General features: G+C 28.9%; 1 protein-coding gene across 1 annotated transcript; it reads right to left on the bottom strand.

Moving 5' to 3' along the window:
• Positions 1 to 11,745: 11,745 nt before the first annotated feature.
• On the bottom strand, positions 11,746 to 14,875 carry insv (insensitive). Its single transcript, XM_067354667.1, has 9 exons — positions 14,537 to 14,875; positions 14,357 to 14,449; positions 14,117 to 14,264; positions 13,837 to 13,910; positions 13,641 to 13,709; positions 13,272 to 13,337; positions 13,087 to 13,149; positions 12,768 to 12,990; positions 11,746 to 12,481 (listed from the first exon to the last, which is right to left on the bottom strand). The coding sequence occupies exons 1-9, from the start codon at positions 14,666 to 14,668 to the stop codon at positions 12,363 to 12,365; spliced, it is 987 nt and encodes a 328-aa protein (XP_067210768.1). The 5' UTR covers positions 14,669 to 14,875; the 3' UTR covers positions 11,746 to 12,362.
• Positions 14,876 to 15,349: the final 474 nt, after the last annotated feature.

The following is a 15,349-nucleotide window of genomic DNA, read 5'->3' as shown; positions in this document are numbered from 1 at the left end:
CAAATTGTTAATAAAGATTGAAGTTTATCTAACAAATAAAACTAAAATTGTAATTAATGAACGACAATTATTAAAATTAAATATTAGCAAAGAAATATAAGATATTTATATGTACCAGTTCTGGCCATTATATTTATAACTATTTAAAAAATTATTTTTTTTATAGTTGGAGATTGAAATATGTCTAGCCATTGAGACATTTATCTTATTACATTTTCTTTTAACAACAATTTAACAAATAAAATTTGAAAAAAATCTTTTAAGATGATGTTTCTTATATGCAAGAAACTTCTTCCACTCTCACAAAAGAGAATCTTGCTGAGAATCTTTACCTACCCACAGTCATTATCTTTGTCAATAAACTGCAATCTAACTGCCAAAGCAGAAGTTCCAAAGTTTATCGACAGCAAAAAATAAAAAAAAAATATAGAAATAATAAAAAGTTTTTAAATTCTTATATGCAAGGAACATCCGCTCTCGCGGAAAAAATCTTGCTGTTTGCCCACCCAAAGTTATGTCATTATCTTTGTTATCAATAAACTGCAAACTAACTGCCAAAGCAGAAGTTCCAAACTTTATCGACAGCAAAGAATTAAAAAAAAAAGTGATAAAAATTTTTTAAATCCAAACTATCTGAAAATTCTAATGGAAAATCCTACCTAATAGAAATTCTACCTAACACAAAAACTTATCTATAAAAAAATTCTATACCTAGGAGTTCGTAAGAAACTATAAACCGACAAAGTTTAATAAGATTGAATTCTTCGCGGAATCGTTTGGGAGTTTATCGCAGAATCATTTAGGAATTTTTCGCAAGATGCTTAGCGCAGAGCTCAGCTCAGTTACCGCTATTTGCATCTAAAATTCGAGAGGGAGTTTTTCGCAGGACGCTAGCGCAGAGCTCAGCTCAGTTTCCGCTAGTTGCGTTCGAAATTTATGTTGATAGTCGACCATTGTTCAATGATCGATCGTATCAACGTTGTTTCGAGATCTGTGCTCGACCATCATCGATGGGACCACAAATTTCGAAAGTCCATGCTCAACTATGGGATCAACAACACTAGAACTACCGACGATTAACATATACCAATTTCTATTTCTTTTTTCTTTTTTTAATAAAAAGTGATAAAGAGAAAAAGTAAATTAATCAATTTGATCATTTAACACAATGCAACAAGTCACAGAAAAAATCTCAGGAAATACAGCATTATAAATTTAAGTAATTGTTCTAAAAAAATAAACCGGTTATTTTAACCGCTTTGATAGTTCTAGTTCTGTTAAGCCATAGGACCACGGATGCATGGGTAGGCTAGGAAAGATTACGAAGAAATTGGCGTATAGCAAGAATACAAGAATAAATATATTTCAAAATTTTTAATAAAAAATGTGCTCCTTTTTTTTAATTGATAAATTGTTTCAAATATACCATAATTTATCAGTATATTTACGTTTGTGTAAAAGAATTCTTTTTTTTATTTTTAATTTATATTTGTGATACGTACATATGTATGTATTTAAAAATTTTCTCATTTTTGCTTTTCAACGCCAATTTATATATTTAACCCTGGAAATATATAAAAAGTTAAACCACTTACCGTAAGGAAGGAAGAAAAAAAGTACACATTTACACAGAAAAAAAGAATTTTGCTATTGCAATAAAATAATCGTTGCTATTGCATGTTAAATATGTTAGCAATAAAATTTCGCTATTGTAACTACTTTTATAGATTATTCGATATGCAACAAATCTGTTTCGTTCGAAAAAATCGACAAATTTTAAAATGAGAAACAAGTTAAAATTTGCTGTTACAACAAAATAAGTTATTTTTAATAAATTTATTTTACTGTTGCAATGAAATTGTCGTCACTAATACAAATTTTGACAATAAGATAAAAATAAATTTTTTATTATACATATATTAGCAATATAATTTGCAGATTTAACAAAACTAATTTCGGTAAATAAAATTATTATCTATAACAAATCTCTTTGCTGTTCAAATAATAATTAACAGTAAGAAATTTTGCTACGATAGCTTATATAAAATTTACTGCGGCATCAAATACTTTTTTTCCATGTTTAACAAGTTTTTTTCTTTAATTTTATGTATAATCTTTTTTTTAATATTTTTTTTTTCTATTTTTTCTCATATAAAAAAAATATAAATAAATATATAAACAAACATAAGTACATTATTCAGAATAAAAATATATTGGGTTATTTAGAAAATTTGATATAATTTTTATAAAAAAATTGAAAACAATTTTTATATGTTTAGAGTCATCTTTGTCTGTAATATATGCACCATTATATTCGACAACTTTTGGCCATCTTAAACAACTTGTGCATACATTATTAAATAAAGATATATAAACATATAAAAATTATTTTCAATTCTGTCATAAAAAAATTCTACAAACTCTCTGAATAATTCCAATATATTATGTTCTGATCTGTCAATCATGAAATACATTTAGGAAATATTCCAGGATTAAATATTCATTAACGCATCTAAGTCCTAGCTTATCCATTTTAAGATAATGAATCGAAGAAATAGTGTACTTTTCATAATTTTATTCAAAGTATTCTGGTGTATGATTATATTTTTAATATTATATGATTAATATTTAATATATATGGATTCAAAGGGTTATTAGGCTGATGAAAGTTGTTTCAACTTCGGGCTTAATCAAAATCAAAATTAGAAACACTTTGTTTCTTTTTAATGTACAACGCATTTTGCAGGTAACATATTTTTTAATAATTTTTATAATTATAATCTAATATAACATGTATCTTTTCTAGATATATATAATAATATTGGTAACACATAATTAAATTTAATATAAATTAACTAAAAAAATAAGTATTTCGTTCTTTTAAAAACAAACGCACGCACAACTCCAAATACTTTTAAAAAATACGAGAGAATAAAATTTTGATATAATTACTATAAGACAATAAAAATTATACGACCTGCAAAGTGTCTCGCGTCTATATATCTTCACACTATTATTCGATCCATTATCTTAATAATAGAAGACAAATTAAATTAACTCACCGATCGATGCGCAGCAGCGGAGTTGTCGTTCTGTTGATCTGCATAGTTGATCTGTAAAACACGAAATAAATCAAAATTATAGCAGCGTTCACAATATAAAATATTTGTAAAATCATAAAAAATATTGAGTACATTGAACTTTTAATTCGTTTTCTAAGCAAATATGTAATAAAAGAATTATTAAAAAAGTTTAATTATTTAAATAAAAAGTAAAAAAATATGCGAATAAATTCTAATAATGATAAAAATTAACTAATGTAAATATTTTGTCTTTCAAATATTTTAATGTGTACAATATTTTCAACAAATAAATGAATTATTGCTTACCGTAAAGTTGCTCCGCCGGCGCCCGATGCTCCTCCTGAGCCTCCTCCTCCTCTCAGTGGTCCATCGAAGCACTCACATTGAATCTCACGCGTTCGCGGCGCATGCATTGCTCGCATGCGTACCTGAATACGAAAATCACGCGATACTTAAAACGGCACTCTCGACATCACAGGCGAATCGAATCGAATTGTCCAAGCTGTGACGTTACGCGCGAATTCCGTCCGCGTTTCAGACGACCACATTTACCAATTGGGGCACGATTCTCTCAAAACAGAAGGCAAAGATAAGCTCGAAAAAGATGAGGTGATTAGTCATCCAATCAACCGACTAGATACAAGACATCTGAAAAGCAATCGGTAGCGTTTGACTAACTCCGGTAGCCGTCCTCGACTACCTTCGACAGTCCGGCTATCTGTACAACTAGCGCGCTGCACGTAGAACCGAAGATTGCCCTGCCGTAGTGGAGATTTTATGATTGAAACCGACCTTTCCCTCCCCCGAGCCAAGCCTAAAGTCAAAAAAAATTGTGTCCCAATATTTGTCATACAGTAAAAATGCGTTCATCTATAGATTCGCTATAACTCTCGGTAAAAGTCTATAACTCCTCCTCCTCTCAGTGGTCTATAAAGTATTTACACGCGATCGCGACGCGAATATGAAAAGCGCACGTCACTTTAAACGGCACTCCGCGTTTTATATTACTGCGAAATTACAGCGGAACAATGTTACAATAATCATACGATATTTTAGCCGACACTCCCGACGCGTATTTTGTCATATTAGAATGAAATTTAAACTCGAATATCGCTCATTGCATGGAATACGCGTTCGACACGCTGCCATGTACGCAACAGGTAATGGTAGAAAGGGGGAGGAAGGTGAAAGACTGTGAAAAGTAATAAGAATTGGTGGTAGTTGAGGGGGGGGGGGGAATAACGCGCCGATACGCGAACGGTCTGCCTCGCTCAAGTCCCGCCGTGCGAATAGTAACAATTCATAGGCAAGGATTCATTCGTATAAGGTCGTGTCCAGTGATGCCAATTCGAGCTCGCTGGTACCATGGGTACCGTAGTGGAGGGGATACGCACCGTGTGCTCGCCGAGCAACACGGACATGTGACGTCAGCGATTTCGCTTGTGTGGGTATCCCCTCTTCTACGGTACCCATGGTACCAGCGAGCTCGAATTGGCATCACTGGTCGTGTCGAAGGATTCAAGTGTGATTTAGGAGTAGGGGAAAGGAATGTGCATGCCGATACGCGTGCGAGAGAGAGAAAGCGTGGAAGTGAGGGAGAGAGGACATAGAGCACATAGGCTACAGAGCGTATGTAAACAACCCCACCAAATCTTCCCTTGCTGTGAGTGAAAGAAATTCCTAATATGATATATAATATTTTGCACATTACAAGATATTCTTTTTGCATTCAGAATTTTAATTTCGTTAAATAATTTACTATTTTATTTTTCGCCTTCTATCGTATTTCGTGTCGTATTTTTTAAATTTTGTTTGTAAATTTGTCAGCGTGATCTAATATAAAAATTAATTTTACTTGATAAAAATTCTGTGTTTTAAAGCTTTTTGAGCGCTTTTCAATTCCATATTGTAGTACAAATAAATAAATATACGAGTAAAAATTAAAGATAAATACTCACGTAAAATAAATAAATGTTACAAAATACAAAATATCGTTTTACGTGAACACTGCTGCTCGCGCAATGAATTTTGATCGAAATAAACCTTTCAAAATACGCGATGTAATCGATGTACATTCCCGATGCGTCCCGACTTACATAAGAACAAAGACTATATAGTTTTTGGTATCACACGAATACACTCGGCATTCTGTAGAAAACAACAAAGGGTAGTTGTAAGAAATAATTGTATCTCATCAAGATAGAAGGAGTAATTTCGGAGGTTAACTGTAATGAGAAAGATACAAGGATGACCAGAATTATTACTGTCGTCAGCATTATTGCCCGCCGGAAAACTACTCAATCTAAGAATAATTGTCGAGAGCTTCTTGATATGTGTGGCATAAGATTTAAGAAAAAATGAAATTGCAAACACGCATAAATCAATTTGAAATCATTTACAATTTGTTAAGCGTCAATCCTAGAGCCCGTTGAACAAGCGATGTTACGTTTTATTTTACGTAATAAATTTATTTTTTATTATAAAACACAAATTTATAAAAAAATACGTATCATTATCGACATAAAAAATAAATTCTATCAATTACATTATTATGATGGCAGAAGGAAAACAAATTAATAGTTATAAATTGACATATTTATAAAAAAGAATATAATTTTAAATAAGTGTTCCGAATTAATTCAGCATCTGTATCTATATTCGTCATTAGTACCTGTGTTTTATTCCTCATCAAGTGCGCCGTTACAGCTACGGTTAATGCAACCAAGCGCATTAGAAATTGTGCTACCGAAGTAATAAGTAAGTTCCTCTGTCATAAGAATATCGATTACTTAATGTTCAAACCTCATGAATTTTATAACAAACTATTAAAATATATATATATATATATATTACTTATACAAAATATTGGTTTCTCTATATTTATAGATATTGTATTGAATTACGTATCACATGATTGGATATTTCTCAAATAATTTATTGCAAATAAAAATTATTGCTTTTATTGCACTTATGAGTGTGTCACATCGCCTGATTTGCATTACGTTAGAATGATGTTACAAGTGATTGATTTCGATATATTTGGAAACTCAATATTACTACTCAATAAATATTTTTTAACTCTTAATATTTTTTACCAACAAATTTTATTAGACAGAATAAATGTATAAAAATATTCATTTTTAATAATCTCTATCGCAATATATATAATTTTATTTAATTGTTTCGTTTCTTCGTTTAATTTCTGTTAATCCCAAATTTTAACGTCACTTACAAGACATTACGAATATGCATAAACGGCAATTTTATATACCAACAATAATTATCCACATTTTGAAATTAAATTATTGAAAATTAAACTTTTACGTTTCCGATCAATGTTACATATTATACATATTAGTGATAAATTACATTTTATAAACCTAGATCTTATACCGTTATCGTAAATACTACATCTAAACTTTTAAAACATAAATATGGATTTTAAAACATAAATATTTATACATATACATGTAGCAAAGAGAGAATGTGTTATAAATGTCACATGACACAAAGGATATTCCTCATATGCCAGTTCGTGTTTCATACGCGATCATATCAGATATAACGAACTCGACAGTGCAAATACGTGTGTGTAAATTATTTAATTAATTGCTTGAAACTGAAAAACTTATAAAATAACATGTTCTTTATATCGAAATTTGTGATAATAATCTTATTAAATAAAACTTACGCACATCTCACGCGAGATATGGAAACAATATTACTGCCAACATTAAGTCCGACAGGAGTAAAGGAGGTACGTACGTTTTGCAGTTATTATTCCATTTATTACTCGATCGTCGTTATTTAAGAATTTTAAAATTTTTTCTTAATTGTTATCTATTTTACAGATATCTATAACACTAAAAGTTTTTGGACGATTGATTCAACTGAATCTGCATGGAAGTGATAGAGTTGTACCGCCTGCGTTCGAAGGATGGAAATATAATGTTAAAAACGTTACAGAAAAATTGTTGGAATTAAACGTATCAAGTCATTGCTATTATTATCATGAAGATCATATCAGCTCTGCGGCCATCGACTTTTGTCATGAACATGGATTGGTCAGTAATATTACAAAAAAAAAAAAACTGTTTTAAAATTTTTATGTTTTTACTTGTATACTGCATTACTTTTCGTTTTAAATACAAATATAACATGTAAAAAAAATATATCTTCTTAAAATTAGGAAGGACTTGTTTTTTTATGGAAAACAACACAATAGAGATTCGGCCCTTGCGGAACGAGTTTACGCCTATGTGCTTAATCGACGATTTTAGAGGACAATCAAATCTTTCATTTGGCAAACCTTATGTTATCAAAAGATCACTGCAATATTTTGCTGATTCAAAACTTTACCACCGGGACATGTTTAAACTGAAGCGACGTCACGTACGCAATGCTTGACAAAATTTAACTATAGAACTGGCCGTTTTTTTCAACGAAGCAGCATATCATATGTACATGCCTATTCTGGACAATGATGAGGATAAGTTACGCAATATGATATTAGCATACGTGAACCAAATTCAAGCCTTGTTGCATCATTCAAGTTTCGGTGCTCCTGTTGATATTTCATTAGTAAAGTTGGTAATAATGGATAAACAGCTGTCAAATTTGTCTGCTTTCGACGGTGACCATAAAAAGATGATCAATTCATTTTGCGATTACGTGAATTTTTTGTATTCTGAATACGGGATTGATTCGCTTCAGTGGGACATTGGCCTTTACCTGACCGGAATAAATCTATATGAGTCAGAAAAGGAACAAAAGCATTATGGTGTTGTAGGAAGTTCTTTCTTTAATTCTTCGTGTACACAGAATTCATCGTGCGCCTTAGTAGAAATCGGTTCTACCGGTCCTTACGCAGTCTCGGGTTTTGCGACGTCTCGTATTACTGCTCATGAGATCGGTCATCTGTAAGTGTATGTATACTTTTTTTATACAATTAGGTATATGATATTTATTAGAAGAATTTTTATATTTGTGCAATTGAAAAATAAAACTGCTCAGAGTTTTTAAGAGATTTAGTTTTTTAAAGTGTAAAACTTTTGAGTAACAACAAAGTATTAAAAATATTGCAGATAAGGCATATTTTCAAACGTAATAATTTAATTGTTCAAAAGATTAGGAATGGAACACGATAATGGCTCTATCGATTCGACGTGTCCGAATGGCAAATACATAATGTCAGATTGGCAATATCTACGGGGACAAGTAACATCACTGCAAATCCAAGTGTGTAATAAGTACACACATATATGTGTAAAATAACACATTTATGTGTGTAATTTAGTTTGGCGTGTAAAAATAACACACTATACTGTGTAAAAAAATAAATTTATACATTTAAACGTATAGTTTAACACGTTTTGCTGTGTATAATATGATATATAATATTAAATGTGGAAACGTGTACTTCTAAATAATTCAAATGTGTAAAAAGCACACACATAAAATAACTGTACACATTTAGATCTTCTTACACACGAGTTTCATGTGCAATTATGAGAAAATGTTTATTAGGTTAGGAAGAAAATTCTTAGCGTTTTTTAAATAGTTGAGCAAAAACACTACGGATTTTCTACTTAAATCTATAATATCTCGTTTATAATGTTCTCTATAATTAAAGAACACTGAATCTTCTAAATATTAATTACACAAATAACATGAATTTATAATACAATAAGTTTATTATTGCATACATTTATTATTACATTATTTGGATAATTACATTTAGAAAAAGATATTTTATCCATAAAATTCAATACGTTCATGATTTATCAACGGTACATATTTTCTATTTTTTGTTTGAAAAGATGAAAGTGGATAAGGAAACATTAAATCTTTGACATTTTTCACGAAATTTTGTACATTGCAAATTTGCGTAACTTTATATAAATTTATTGTAAAGTCAAAATATTCAGTTTGCAATGTTGAAATAACTAATAAGATTTCTTTGTTAAAAATAAATATTTCATCCACTTCTCCAAATACTGGTAAATCATCTTCATCACATTCAAGCAAAATTATACTTTTACAATGATATGTGCTGCCATGCACTATTACTTTTGGTGATCGCATTATTTGGCAAGTCAGCCATTCAGATTCATTAATAATTCTATGAAATATTTTTGCATAAGGCAAATTACACAGAAGGACAGATACTCCAAGTGCTATATAATCCCCTTCATAGAGAAATTTTTTTGAATCGGTACCAGGATATGAAGCTAACATGGAACATAGGCGTGACTGATGTCTGTATGACATTGTAAGAGCCATATTTTTGAAATTACGCACAATCGGCACAAGTGATTTAAAATATGCATGACATGCTTCAAATCTAAAGCACCACTGTTGTCTTGGTGGTCCAAACAATTTGATGTATCTTGAAACATGAATTAAAAAGTGAAACTTTGGTACAATGGAATCTGGATATAAATTAATAAATCGTGTAATGTATACTTCAATCATTCGACTCAATAATTCAATTGATTCTTCGTGTATCTCATAAGCAAGACAAACATTCATGATTTGCAATAGCATAATATAACAATTTATGTGCTCAATGAGATGTGGATTTTCACATTGTATCCAATTTGCAATTAACAAAGGCAACATGTGTGCTAGAGTGAATATTTGTGCTGCACTTTGTCGTAAGCTACCATCAACAAGATGATCACGAAGAATTAGAGCAGGTTTATCTTTCTTAAAATGACCATAATCAAAATGAATAATACGTTTATTGAATTGTTCAAGTGTAAACAACTGCAGTTCAAAAATGCAATACTTTAATAAACGACGAATGGCAATTTCTACAGGGTCTTCGATGAGAATATGCATACAATCTTGAGGCAGACATAGTGTCACATCTACATTAGGACTTTGCAACAGAGGATTCTTATTCATCACTCCATATGTTTTTTGCCAAAATTTTTTCGCTGCCTTTGTTAATGTACAGTCAGTTACAATTTCGATATGATTGTTGTGAATTGTCTTATTACGAATCATAAAACTATCATCACGAAAATGATTTTTATACTCTTCAGATGTCGTCAAACAGGAACGACAAAACCGATAAGCTGAAACCGATTCTTTAAAGCCACCTAGTAATGCAGCAGCAGGAGTATCTCCTGCGCAAAATAATAATGAGCCTTTAAAATTCTTTGTTTCTGTTCCAACGTTTATAGTAATACCCTCATTTTCTAATTTTACAATGTCTTTTATAAATGGCTCTAAAACCTTCTTCAAAGCTCCTGGTTTTTTCAAATATTCTGTTTTTAAAATCGCATATAATTGAATGGCATTCTTTGACGATCTAAATTCAGGATATATGTTCCCTAATGTCCAGTAAAATACTGACAATTTTTGACTCTTTGAGGCTGCACCCAAAGGATTGGCAATACCGAGATCATCATAATAAAGAATTACAGCTAACGCATTATTATGATTGCAAAAAAAGTCATTCTCTCGATAGTAACTTCCATCCAATACTGTCCGATAGATTCCCGATTTATGTGGCTTTGGATTCTCGATATTTGATCTGATTTCATCGTTTTCCAACAAATTTTTCAAATTTTTGAAAAAAGGCACGATGTAAGCATCACAAGTAGTTTCACAAATCTCTGTTACTTTTCCAATGGAACGTTTCTTCTTTTTCCAAACAAGCTTTGTATCAAGTATATATTTTTCTGCTGATACCATATTAAATTTTTGTATTAATATTTTATCTAGGGCTTTTTTCGCGATTGGACAGATGAAAATAGTGAGGATGGTGGATGTTTCTCAGTATATATCTTCTTAATATCTTGAAAATTCACTAAATTTGTATTAGAATCTATTGTGTTTTGAATTTCTTGCTGAAAAAATGATATAAATATTGAGTTTTATCTAGAAATATATAAAAGAAATAGATCATTCAAGATAATAATTATAACCAACTACTATAATCGCTGAATACATGTCCAATAAATGAGTTATTGTATCCATGATGTGCTCAATAGCCGTATGAGACATTTTACATTTTTCTCGAATGTTTACAAGAAAATGTGCGACGTGCCATTGTAAACGTTCTGTAGCTGTTTCTAATGTTGGTTCTTGACTTTCATCTAAGTGACAAAAATTAAAAACATATAGAATGATACTAAAATATTTAAATCTCTAATAATTCTCAAAGCTAAAGATATAATAATAGTAATCACAATAACAATCATTGAAATAAAAGTAAGCATTTTCAATATCTTGTATATAATTTATTAATTTAATGTGAAGAAGCTATTCTTGATATTATATTAATATAAAAACAATGATAAATAATAATTAATCAAATTATGGAGATTTCAAAGTTACACACATTTCTTACCTTCAAATGATTCATCATGTATTATACTGGCATGACTTCCCGTACGAAAAAAAACTACAGGAAACTATTTAAAAAAACTATTAAAAAACTATTGAGAAAACTATTAAAAAGTATTGAAAAACCATAGGAACACTATTGAAAAACTATTGGATCACTATTAAAAATCTATTGGAAAACTATATGAAAACTGCAGTTTTCAACTCAGCAGTATTTTTGTCTCTAATAGTGCTGAATATTATTAGCAAAACTATTAAGGATAATAATGAATAAACTTTTAGAAAATTCTAGTTTTAATACAAACAAAATGATATTGAGAATAACTAAAAAATAAATTATTGAATTATCAGTAGTTTTGCAGAAGATTCAATAGTTTTTTTACTTCTTTTAATTAACTATGAGTTTATAATAGATATTTAATAATAGGTAACTATATAAGTAAATTTCATAATAAATAATTATTTTTTGTAATAAGTTTATTTACTAAAAGAACAGATGCAATCGCTCATAATTAATATAGATACAACTACATTATTATTTGTGTCAAATGTGTATGTAATACACACATAATATGATTTATAAATATTTGTTAGTTAATAAATATTATTATAAGACATGTGTATTAATGAAATATTATTTATTCTCTATAACTTTATATAATTTACATTTATATATAAAATTTGTATAATATAAAATATTATAAACTTTTATTTTTTAATAATATTTTATTATAATATTTGGCAAAACTTATATAAAATAATTTATCCGCAGAAATTAAATTGGCACATAGTTAAAAGTTAAAATATTATATATTTTATTATAAAAAAAATGTCAAGGTGACACATCCGGAACTGATATACTTCCAGCTTTTATACTGGCAATTCCAAAAAACTAAAATAAAAATGTAGTTCAACGTTACATTAATGATTCTGATGAGTTTTTGATGCCCGAGGTACAGCATTATTGCACTTTTGCCGTATTGCAAGTTTGAACAGCTTTGTACTATCCTTCGTACACTCAAATTTTGAAAATACATGTGCTTTAACAAAATCAAGGCATGTTAGAAGCATGTCAAATCTTATTTTGATAATAATAAATAGTGAAGACTGGTTTTTACAAGAAATTTTTTTATTGAATTTTATGTCAAATTGCATTTATAAAAATCTTTCTGCTGAGAAAAAGTATGCAGTATTCGAAATAAAACACAAATTAACCAGACAGCAGTAAACTTTTAAAGTAAAAGATTATATAAGATGAAATTCAGACAGTACGAAAATGTTCCAGTCTTTATATTATTTAATAAACTGTTATATTTGTATCTTTACCTTCAATTGCTTCGATGCGATTTGGATCGAGACGCGGCTTAGCTTTAGTAGCTGTACCTTTCATAGTATTTGGGATTTTTCCCGTTAAGCTACAAGATGCTAATTCTTCTTTAGTAAACATAACTGATAGCAAATCGCACGTATATTGTGATACGCTACTTTTGTTGCAATTTCTTATTAAAGAGGCATTGAGAAAATATTTGCCTTTTCCGCCGAGATCAATCTGTTTTTCGTGCAAATAAATAATACAAATTAAATAATACAAATAGTTTTTATAAACATACTTTTAATTAAAATAAATAATCATTAGATAACTCACATCATTAGATGACTTTTTACTGGGCATATTGAATCTTCTGTCGCTGCATTCATCTATAGTATTCTACAAATATATTAGAAGAAAACATTAGATTATACCAATTAGTAGCGTAAAGAAACATTAAAAATTATAGCTTGAAATATATATTATGATGTTTGGAACAAAATTTGATATTAAGAACGAACCTCATTAGTAAAATAGGGAATAGGCTCTTCATCAACTCGCGATTCAGAACTTCGTTTATCTGTAAACTATAATAATTTCATAATTAGCTTTCAAATGTATTTCATTTTTCTAAACTAAAGTTTCGTTTAAATATATTTAAGGTATTTATTAAATGTGACAATTTCAATTAATAGAGAAGCATATATTATTATTATACTTTGCATTCAGAATAACATTAAATTAAAGCGATACAGATAAATATTAAAAGTACTATTTATACATAATTATTATTTCAATATTTTTACTATTCTGTAATATTACTAAAATCATGTCATATATTCTTGAAACATTTATGAAAAATATGTTACTTTGTGAGAAGGGAAACTAACCTTATAATTAGTAGTAGGATTGAGTTTTGAAGTTGAAGGTGCAGTCTCCAGAAGATTTTTACCCAAAAACTATAATTAAATAAACGTTATTATTAACGTATATATTTAACGTATATATTTAAGTATTAACGTATATTATTAATTGATTAAACAGAAAGTTATTAAAAATTTTAATATACAATTTTATAAGTGTTACCAAATGAACATTTTCATTAATCTTCTCCAAATTGCTCAGAACAGTTTCCGTCATGTCTTTCATCTTTGGCAGATCTAAAAATCAAATATAAAAAAGTTATAAATAAAGAAAAAATGGTACAAATTTACGATATTTAAATACTTAATGACATAGGAAAATACTCTCTTAATGTACAAATGACAAAATACAAAATGTACTAAAATTTCTAAAATTAAAAAATTCAGTTTCTGATGGATTAATATAACAGTGTACGAGTTATAATATATAACGAATAACAAACTTTCTAAGGAATGTAGAGTAACCCGTAGTGCAGCGTTTTCTTTTTTTAACGATTCATTTTCGAACTTCAATAAGTCATTCTTCACACTCAAATCATTTTTTGACATTTTGGAATAATTTTCTTCATCTGAAGATGTTCCATAGTCAATCTATTTACAAAAGAGGAAGAAATCGTATCATTACTTTTGAAAACTTTAGATTATTGTTTTTCCTATTTCAAAACATAAAAATAAATATTTACTTCAATTGGAGCTCTTTTAAATGTTTTTAATTCTTTAAGTAATTGTAATGATTTTGATTCATTAATTTCATTTTTTGTTACACCAACTTTGTTCTATATTCAAAAAAAGTTCAAAATTATTATACAATATAAACGTATTTATATTAGTATTTAAAGTTATATGTTATTTATAAAATTAACCATTTTTTTCTTTGAACGTATTTCACTATTTTCATCATCATCACTCCATTCTTTTCTTCGTATTATTTTTCGATCTTCTTTGGTTGGTTGTAATACGCCATATTCTGTTAAATTATCTCTATACTCGCACATTTTTACCCATTCTTAAAAATTAGAATCAGAAAAATTTTAATACAATTATTCAACAAATATTATCTTAAAGATACACATACAATCAGGGCTTAATTTTGACCGGAATGGCGTTTCAATTTTTTTTTAATCTGAAATTTAATATTTATTTAATAAATATCAGAAGAAGAAATATCTTTTTCATGCGTTCCGGTTCTTATTTTTTTAGAAATTAAGCCCTGCGTACAATTCAATTAAAATTATGGTTATAACTTTAACCAAAAAAAAAAAAAAAAAAATGGTGATCATATATAATAAAATACAACTATCTATCGAAACTCTCTTTATATATCTATATGTACATATGCCAGTCTATTAATCAAAAGTATAGATGTCTACAATAAATAATATTAAATTATTATACTTATTACTTACCTCCAAAAGCAAAGTAACTTAACCACAACCACCTGCCATTGACACGTTTTCAATCGTTTTTTCATATTTGATGTCGGTGCAATGTCGCAATTAGGCCATTTTATTTCAACTTCAATATTGTTTTCGATTAATCTGGCAAATTCTTCTTTTTCTGTGACTTTTTGCAGAAGCCAATCTTGATAACCAATTGCTATCTTTTTATCCTCGTTAACAAATTCAAGCAGAATACAGTCGTTATCATTCATTTTTACTATTGTTTTGCAAACAGTT

The sequence above is a fragment of the Linepithema humile genome, chromosome 5, assembly GCF_040581485.1.
Source record: "Linepithema humile isolate Giens D197 chromosome 5, Lhum_UNIL_v1.0, whole genome shotgun sequence".
Taxonomy (NCBI): Eukaryota; Metazoa; Arthropoda; class Insecta; order Hymenoptera; family Formicidae; genus Linepithema; species Linepithema humile.
Note: the sequence above shows the minus strand (reverse complement) of the source record. Positions and strands in the feature narration are given on the sequence as shown.

Bases quoted from the DNA above. Each gene is read 5' to 3' on its own strand.
- insv (XM_067354667.1), bottom strand. From the start codon at position 14,668: ATGTGCGAGTATAGAGATAATTTAACAGAATATGGCGTATTACAACCA. The intron at 14,265-14,356 runs GTAAATATTTAT...TTTTGTAAATAG, and splicing joins TTAAAAGAGCTCCAATTGAA to ATTGACTATGGAACATCTTC. The intron at 12,482-12,767 runs GTAAAGATACAA...ATTTTGTTAAAG, and splicing joins TCGCATCGAAGCAATTGAAG to CACATGTATTTTCAAAATTT.